General features: G+C 56.0%; 2 protein-coding genes across 3 annotated transcripts; one reads left to right on the plus strand and one right to left on the minus strand.

Moving 5' to 3' along the window:
- On the minus strand, nucleotides 1-8,801 carry TRIM72 (tripartite motif containing 72). Of its 2 annotated transcripts, none has more exons than XM_024560581.4 (8): nucleotides 8,596-8,801; nucleotides 7,994-8,084; nucleotides 7,327-7,723; nucleotides 4,817-4,912; nucleotides 4,498-4,728; nucleotides 4,012-4,034; nucleotides 2,907-3,025; nucleotides 1-1,941 (listed from the first exon to the last, which is right to left on the minus strand). In XM_024560581.4, the coding sequence occupies exons 3-8, from the start codon at nucleotides 7,714-7,716 to the stop codon at nucleotides 1,367-1,369; spliced, it is 1,434 nt and encodes a 477-aa protein (XP_024416349.1). In that variant the 5' UTR covers nucleotides 7,717-7,723; nucleotides 7,994-8,084; nucleotides 8,596-8,801; the 3' UTR covers nucleotides 1-1,366. The 2 variants fall into 2 exon arrangements, with proteins under 2 accessions (XP_024416349.1, XP_045051480.1); XM_045195545.3 differs by lacking the exon at nucleotides 8,596-8,801 and adding an exon at nucleotides 8,521-8,567.
- Nucleotides 5,789-7,008, plus strand: PYDC1 (pyrin domain containing 1; the record flags this gene model as incomplete). Its single annotated transcript, XM_024560336.3, is given in 1 exon segment — nucleotides 5,789-7,008. A coding segment is annotated over 1 exon segment (273 nt), but the record flags the coding sequence as incomplete, so codon positions are not given.
- Nucleotides 8,802-9,175: the final 374 nt, after the last annotated feature.

Genomic DNA, 9,175 nt, shown 5'->3' on the forward strand with positions numbered 1-9,175 from the left:
TCTCTTCACACAGATTTAATGAGGAAGGAGTCAGAATACAATAGTTTTTATTAATGCAGCTGGATTTTACAACCAAAAACCCTTTTACTTTATTGTTTTACTCTCTAGCATGAAAGAGCTCCTCAAATTAATCCTCTCTTCTGTGTCCCACAGCCAGGGCCCAACAGGCCTTCCTCTGAGGGACACAGCCAAGAGTGCCCCACAAGCCAGAGGTTGAGGCCTTTCTTACCCTACCCACAACCTTCCTCTTGCCCTCTTAGTTCCATTGCCCAAGAAAATTCCCACTTCGACACCAGTTGCCTGTCACATATCAACAGTAGCATCCCAGCCCGTGAGAGCAAATGGCCCTACGCCATCATCTTCCCTTCAGAGAGGAAGAGCGGCAGCCTCCAAGCCCACCTGCTGAATTCTCAAAGGCCCCTCAGCTTCAGTGGTTACTCCAAAGACCAGAAACTATGGCTTTGAGCTAAAACCAGGGAAGGTGTGAACCAGAAAGTAAGCTTGGGGACCAACTCAGGGAGATGGAGTGGGGAGGATTCTATTCGCCCCAAGCATCAGGGCCCTGTATGGGGTTAGCATCAGGCTCATCTCTTGGTTGGCAACTTGGGGAGACCTCCCCCATGTCCAAGACACTCAGTAAACATATTCCAAAGGGAAAGGGAACTATGCTGGGAGTCACCTATCATGAGCTCTGGCAGTTTTTAGATGACTGTTGAATGCAGGAGTGTATTTTGGGTTTTCTAGACCCGAGAGCTGACAGCTCTCTGATAACTGACTGCATACTGGACAGCTGAATGAACAGCTGGGTGCCTCAGTCAGTGGTTCTCCAGGGGCAACCTGCAGCATCGGCATCACCTGAGAACTGGTAGAAAGGCAAATGTTGGGCCTGCCCCAGACTTACTGAATCAGAAACTCAGCCATCTGTACTTTAGCAAGTCACAGCTGTGTGCTTTGAAAGGTGGTTTTGATGCACGCTCCAGCTGGAGAACCACTAAGTGAAATGCCTTTCATTTAGTGAGCCTGCCACACTGCTGCAGGTCCTCAGGGAGGGGAATGTGAGGCCACAGGGGGTCTTCACTCTACAGAGCTCTCCAGCTCCTCCCCTCGTCCTCCCCAGGCTTCTGACCCTCTTCCCTCCTTCCCTCAACCTGTTTCTTCCTGGAACACTTGGGCCTCCTGGTTCCCAAACTGGGATTTCCTCATTGACCTGACTCTAGATCTCCCTTCCCCACCACCACCCCATCCCCTCACTGGCAGCCCCCTATTCATGCCAACCCCCAACTTCTCAAAAGCCTTGGTGTCCCCAGCTCTCTCCTCCCCCCACCCCAACCCTGCACCACTCCTCAACCTGGCAGGGGCAGGAAGCTCAGGCCTCCTCACCCTCGGGCCCCACAAGCAGCAACGGCTGAGCATTCTTGCCTTTGTCGTGCCAGCATACATCGAAGAAGGGGTACACAGGCCCAGGTAGGCGCTCGTGGAAAGCAAAAAGCAGCTCCAGAGCATCCCTGTCACTGGCATCGTAGAAGGAGAGGATGCCGTCGCCAAAGCTTAAATAGACCCCGATGCACACTGGCCGCCTCTCTGGGGTGCGCAGTGCACGCGGATCCTTGGCTTCCACGTGGGCCTCCAGTATCTTGCCTTCACGCAGCCCCAGCAGCCAGAAGCCCTGTGAGGGCACGGCGTGCAGCCGGCCGCGGCGGTTGGCCTGGGCAGCGATCACACCCAGTGCCCAGCGTGGTTTGTCGCCCACCTCTACCTCCCAGTAGTGCTCGCCCTCAGAAAGCAGCTGGTGTGCCACCACCGCCACGGCCTTGTCGAACTGGCGTGGGTCCTCCCCAGCTGGCGGCGCCTTCTGCTCAGAACACTCCACACGACGGCCAGAGGGTGACAGCACGAGGCTCGGGTGGGCTGTGCTCGGGTCAAAGGTCAGCTCCTTCACCACTGCCAGAGGGAGATCAGTCAAGCTCCTCTGTGTTAACCTCTCAAGGGCCTTTTCCCATAATCAACTTATGAACCAGCCTTGTCTCCTCAAATCCTCTCAGCCCCTCCGGAATGTGAACCCTTCTCTGCTTACTGGCTCCAACCAAAGGCTGCAACTCTCTGAGCTTTAAACTGAGGCCATAACTGCCTCCTTCCAAGGTCGAAGGTGGATTACATTGATGCAAGGTATATAACTCAGCATCTAAGGCCCGGGTCACAAAGTAGAAGACAGTCAGGAAGCCCGATGCCAGGCCATCCCCTACCTCACAGGCTGTGACTTTAGTCAGCCTTGACCCAGTCTCTGGGCCTTAGTCTTCTCTTGGATAAAACAGAGGTCCCTCCCTCCATTCCCACCTCCTGCAAGGCAGTGAGGGCTGCAGAGCCACATGTACATGTCCTGGAGCTCTGTAAACTGTAGCACCCCAGTGCACGCCAACTCTTGGGGAGAAAAGGCTGAACCCTTGGGCTGCCCCAGCCACAGGCCACCGGAGTCAGTGTCCAGCTCAGGCCAGTCCCCAGGTTCCCAGCTCTGCAGACCCTCAGGCCCCAATTAGCAGGGATTATCATCTCCTGTCCAGAAGGGGCAGAGACTGACCAAGGGTCACACAGTGTTCAAACCCAGGGGGAGGGTTTGAGCCCAGGGGGAGGGTTTGGCCCCAGCCTCCCCTGCTGCCAGCAGCAGCAGCACCCTTCCTGCAGACAGTGTCTTCTCCATGTCAGTCACCCACCTATAAATACCACACACTCCAAGGTCCTTCTCTTAGCGTGGGTATGAGGGTACAAGGGAAACTCTAGAGGTAAAAGGGGCAATGGGCACCTTCTTCGATGGCCTTCCTAGCTGAAATTGGGAGGCCTCTGTGTGTGGCTGCAGGCTTCAATCGACCACACAGTTACAAACACAAACCCAGGGTAGCCCCTCCCAGTACCTGGCATCAGAGCACGGAACATCTTCCTCCACACTTGGAATTTGAAGTCATCTGAGATGACAGGCAGCTGGATGTCCAGACGGGCAGGTGGTGGTGACTCTGCCAGGATCTTCTGCAGCCTAGAGGTGGGGAGGTGTCTGTGAAGGGACTTCCGAAGGAGGCATGGGGCTGGGGAGAGGGCAAGAAGCCGTACCCGGAAAGAGAGGAGGACAGGACTGTGATGGAGTTCCAGGATCTCTCCACATCACACCTGGCTTAAAAGTCCTCTGCTAAATTTTTAGTTTGGAAAGATGAAAGTTCTGGAGATGGATGGTGGTAATGGCTGCACAACACCATGAATATAATTAATGACACTGAACCTAAAATGCACACTAAAAAACGGTTTAGAAGGTCAGTTGTTTGGTATGTGTATCATACCACAATTGTTTTTAAGTTTTTTGCTGGGTCCTGACTGGTGTGGCTCAGTTGGATGGAGCATTGTCCTGCAAAACTTAAGGTCACCAGTTCGATTCCCAATAAGGTATGCACCTGGGTTTTGAGTTCGATTCCCAGTTGGATACGTGCAAAAAGCAACCAATCAATATTTCTCTCCCTCTCTTTCACCCCCACTTCCCTCCTCTCTAAAAGTACATAACATTTTTTAAAGTCTTTTTTGGGGTTAAGGTCCAAGCTCCTCTACTCTTCACAGTTTGTCACCACCTGACACACCAGCTTCATCTTCTCCCCTCCCTCTTACTGGTCTTTGCACTTGATGTTCCCTCTGCCTGCAATGCTCTTCCCCCAACTCTTTACCTAGCTAACTCCAGTTCTTCCCCCAGCGTCCAACTCAAATGTGCACTCCTCTGGAAAGCCTGCCCTGGCCACCCGCTTCCCTCCAGGCAGCACTGAGCACACCGTGATGCCTATGTCCCTGTCCATGTCTGTCTGGGAGGTTCCTGAGGAGAAGGACCAGGTCAGGTTCATTTCTATGTTCAACACAAAGTGCAGGGACATTGCAGTGGACAGAATGGGAGTGAGCAGGCATATTGTGAGTAGGGGGTGAGCCAGCCAAGGTCCCTGAAGGCCAGGGCAAGTTGGGAAAAGGGGAAGAACAGGATGATCTCACCTGCTGGTCACCAGGCAGTATTTCTGGAGAGAGAAAAAGAAAACGGAGGTGAGGCAGGCAGGAAGGACACTGGAGACTTCTCAGGATGGGGTGGACCAAGAATGCTAAGTATGGGGTCAGGAAGAATCAGAAAAGCCAAGAAACCCAGAATTCAAGGCCAACTCTAGCCCTTTATCTCTGTGGGAGTTAGAAAAAGGTACCCCTTCCTCAAGAAACTAATTCCACGTGGTAGACAATTGCCCTAAGAAATATACAAACCTACGACGTCTGTGGTGTGAATGGTACCCACTTAGACATAGTGCCCTTGTGCAGTGCCTAACCTCAACAACCATAACGGCAGTCCTGGGGCCCACCCCTCCTCCATGTGTGACCCTGGCTTGTCCCTGCCCTCTCTGGATCTCAGGGTCCCTGTCTGACCATGGGATGAGGTCTCTGGGGCCTGAACCCTGGCTGAGAGGCAGAGAGGGAAGATCATCCAGTGCTCACCATGAGGAACTCAGTCTGAGGCTTGTCCACCACCTCATCCAGCACCTTCTCCATCTGTCGCAACTGCTCCAGGTAAGAGTTCAGGCTCCCCAGCTCCCGCCGCAAGGCAACCCCAGCCTCACTCCGCACATGCTCCGCTTCACGGTCCAAGGAGCCCTCCAGTGCAGCTAGGAACTCCCTCATCTTGCCCAGCTGCTCCCCCACAGCCCCCTGGAACCGCCGCACTGTCTCCTGTGGGGGCAGACAGACAAAAGCACTTGGCTGGGGACTCCCAGCATGGACCCTCAGTCCCCAGGCTCTGCCACTCTAAGCCCCTCACCTCCACCTCCATCAGCTGATGCTCCAGCACAGCCACACTCTTCTCCTTGCGTGTACATGCCTCCTGCAGCTGCAGTTTCTGTTGTGGGAGCTGTGTCTGGGGGTGTGACAGAAAGAAGTGATGCTGCTGCCCTCCCCCACCTGACCCCACCCTCTAGGACTCAACCTCAATGCCAGCTCCTCCTCCAGCCAAGCTGGCATCCTGCCATCCCCCAAATCCACTGGCAGGTCTCCAGGCCCTTGCCAGTACTGGTCCTTGACATCTAGGATGCCTTACCCCCCCACCGCCTGCTCGTGTTAAGTCCTCTTTAGCCTGAGCCCATCCCCTTGACAGTCACCCCCAGCACAGGTCTTTATGAGGATGACAAACACAAGTGTGATTGGGTTTTCTCCACCAGAGGGGTACGAAGCTGGCCTCCACAGGCTTCAGGGGGTGAATGTAGGATATGTGAAGAAATGCAACCTCCTCCTATTCCTGGGCTTCACCCCATACTTAAAAGCAGGACATTAGCAAAACTCCCCAATCAGCCTGCCTGCACACCATGGGCTACCAGTTTGTGGCTCCTGAAATGCAAGTTGCTGGGGAGGTCCTAATACCTCCTGCCAAAGCCACTCTTTGCTGGGAGGTGCATGACCCTGGAATTAGGCGATTCCGTGGCTTCCAACCTCAGTTTCCTCTTCAGCAGAATGGGACCAGTCACCTGCACCTCGCTAGTGGCTGCGCCAAATTGGCGGCCTCCTCCCACTTCCCTTAGGGGACACTGGGAGCTTCCACCTAGGAGCTGTTTGTTGTTGAATGCCCGCCAGGTGGAAGCCAAAGTTTTGACTCGCGACGCTTCCTGTTCCAGCCGCCAAGACAATCTCCTCCCCAGGAAGTCCTCCGGGTCGTCGACAGCCCCGCCTGCTACAGGATAGGGCGGGCCTGGTGGGTCTGCGCGCACCTCCCTCAAAGGTTCAGAGGAGGCAGAGCTGAGCCATAGGGAAGAAGTGCGATGCCATCCTGGAGGCGCTGGAGAACTTGACCCCGGACGAGCTCAAGAAGTTCAAGCAGAAGCTGGGGGCGGCGCCGCTCCGCGAAGGTTTTCGGAACACCCCACGTGGGGCGCTCGGGCAGCTCAACGCGGTGGACCTCACCGACAAGCTGGTCACCTTCTACTGCGAGGACTAGGGCGCCGAGCTCACCGCAGTAGTGCTGCGTGACATGGGCATGCAGGAGGAGGCAGCAAGGCTTCAGGGGGTCGCATGAGTTTCCAGCGTCCGGCAGATCCCATTCAACTACTCTTGAGTCTTGGCACTTGGTCAAGTCTGGTCTCAGCCTTTTTTCCTCCCCAAAGACCCTGGCGTCCAGTCCCACCCCCCCCAACCCCCCCACCCGCCGGCTTTCCTGCCCTCCTCCTCCAGACCTCTGGCCAGCCCCTCCCTGCGGCTTAAGACTGAGCTGATTTGGACCCTGGCAAATTGTATCCGGCCCCACCTGGCCCCTGGAGGCTCCTTGGACTCCTGGCGCCCTGTCCCATTTCACAGACTGTTCCTCTTTGCAGATAAACACAGACGTGGTTGAGAGTTATGCGGTTTTCAGGAGAGGTGAGCCTGGGTTGGGAGGGCTCCTGGGAGGAACAGGCGCCTGCACTGGACTAGGAGACCACCAGCTAGCCCTGGGCTGGACTGTGTCTGGGCCGGAGCGGGAGGGAAGGTGAGGCTGGTCCCCTAGAGGAATCTTGAAGGCCTCCAACACGAGCTTGAGGACGGGGGGGTCTATCCCCTCCAGGAATCTCGGGGCCAAGGAGAAGGGCAGTGCAATGCTGATGATGTCTGCGGGCAAAAATAACCCACAGAAGCCCACCTCGACCACCAGTCGTGAGAAGATGGTAGCTTCTCCCCCGCGGGGACCGAAGACCGCTCCATGCCTCCATCCCCCGCCTGCTCCTGCCCCTGCCCCCGCCCCTGTCGTTACTTCTAACGCAGCCCGATAAATGTTTCATGACAGACTTTCCTGGGCCTGTGTAGACACATAACTTCCCGTGACTTGCCACACGTACGGCATGGGCGAGCCAGTGTGCCCCTGTGTCTCCATTTGCCAATGTCTAGGTGACTTTACTGAGCACCCGTGGGGATCGCAAACTTCGGGGCGCGCACAGCTATGTGTAGACTCTAGAAGCATTCAGGACTAACAGCTCCATCCAGAAAAACAGCCTTGCCTTGAGTCGGTGCCACCCAGTACCTGCGCAGCGCGGCTGCCTGGAAAACTAGGTTTGGGCCGCACCAGTCCCACCCGGGCCTGCCCCTGAGGGCCTCTAAACAGCTCCCCTCTCCGCCAGGTCCCGCCTTCAGCTCGTCAGCCTCCCGTTCCCTCCTCCCCCCCCCCCCCCCTCCTGCGTGCCCCGAAACTCCAGGCGCCTCGGGCCCTGAAGCTCGGAGTCCAAGTCAATGCAGTAACCTCCTGATGCGCCCTGCCCCGTCCTACAGTCCCACACTACCCGACCCCCGCTGCAGGCCGCCAGGGTCCCAAACCTTGAGGCGTGCGTGAGCTTCAGCTGCAGGCAGCAGGCGGTGGCCGCGATGCGAGCCGAGCGAGGCACAAACGCCGCACACAAGCACGCGGTCCTGCTCGCAGTAAATGCTGAGCGGGTCTAGGTGCTCCTCGCAGTGGCCCTGCGGCACCTGTGCCAGTCCCTCCACCAGGCGCGCCAGCTGCAGGTTGGTGCTGAGCGCCTGCGGCCGCGTGGGTGCTTGGCAGCATGGGCAGGGCGCCGTGCCGTCCGCCGCCGGCTCCCCGGCCGCACGACTCAGACAGGCACGGCAGAAGCTGTGGCCGCACTCTGCGGTCACGGGCGCGTCGAAAAGCTGCAAACACAGCGGGCAGGACAGCTCCTGGTGCAGGAGGCTGGGCGCAGCCGACATGGCGGGCCTGGGTACAGGAGAGGTTGGTCAGAAAGGCTCAGCGTGCCCGCGAATCCGCTCAGCCCCAGCCCCGGAAATAACCCCCGGCCCCCAGCCAGGGTCTCAGTCCCAGTACCTAACACAAGCCCGGGCTTACACACAGGCTTACGCACAGCCCACCATTGTCTAAGCCCCAAATTCTCCAAAGCCCCTTACCCTAACCTCTCACTCACCTCCCCAGGAACCCCGGCCCTCCCCTCCCCCATAACTCCAGGCCCGCAGGATCCACAGGACTCACAGGTCTGGCCGGAGATCTTGGGCAAAAAGAGGCTCCCAGGAGGCTCAGTCAGAGTCAGGCCTAACTAACCACAGCGGGGTCAGTGTTGTGTCTGAAGATAGGTGAGAGGCAAGCAACAAGCTCAGGGCAAGGACAAGGGACTCTCAGGGGCAGCTAGCAGTGGCATCACAGGTGATGGGCAGCAGTAATAGCAGACAGATCCTCCCAGGCTGAGCCCTGGCCCCAGGACTATATTTAGCTGCCCCACCTCTGCCTCCCATCATTTCTGGAAACTGTTCTAAAAGTAAAGACTGAGTGGTCAGGGAACAAGCAACACATGTCAAAGCCACCTGTCTTGGCCTATCCCACTGTCCGTCCCTGCCCAGTCTGAAGCCAGAGCTCAGAGCCAACAGGAGACAGGGCCTCTCATACCACAGAGAAGAGAAACATGATTGGTAAGAGTCTGCCCTTTCTCCCCCCACCCCCACTTCCACAATCTCCATCTTCCCCCTTCCCCAAATACGGCTCCTCCCCAGCTTGTCACCCACCTATTTCCCAAGTTTATGGCTCTCCAAGGTCACAATGACAGTGTTGTCTTCACCTACAGGAAGACAGGAACTCACCCCAACCTGAAAGGTTTTCTTCCTCCAGAGCTGAGGGAAGAGTCTTTTTTCTGTCTCTCCAGTACTCAGCACAATCCCAGGGGCACAGTGGGCCTCCTTAATGTTTGGAAAATAAATAATAGAGGGACAGTTAAAAAAATGAATGAACTGAATCCAGAACCTGCAGCCCAGAGATTGATTCTGCCGCGGGAGCCTCAGGCCTTCCTGTGTGCTTATCCTTGACATCTCAGTTTAAATTTCATTCAGAATAAAAACCAAAGTCTTCACAGTGGCCCACAAGGCTCTACCCAATATGACCTTTTGTATCTCTCGCCCCACCCCCCACCCTGCTCACTCCAGCCTTGGCCTTTGTACTTGTCATCCCCTCTGCCTGGAAAACTTTTTCAAACCCAAGCATTGCATGGTTCCCTCCTTGTCCTCACTCAGATCCTTACCGACTGTCACCTTTTCAGAAAGGCTTTCCTAACTCCCTGATTTATTTATTTATTTTAAAAGACTTTATTTATTTATTTTTAGAGAGAGGGGAAGGGAGGGAGAAAGAGAAGGAGAGAAACGTTGATGTAAGAGAGAGACACAGATC

Source organism: Desmodus rotundus, chromosome 1 (genome assembly GCF_022682495.2).
Source record: "Desmodus rotundus isolate HL8 chromosome 1, HLdesRot8A.1, whole genome shotgun sequence".
NCBI lineage: Eukaryota > Metazoa > Chordata > Mammalia > Chiroptera > Phyllostomidae > Desmodus > Desmodus rotundus.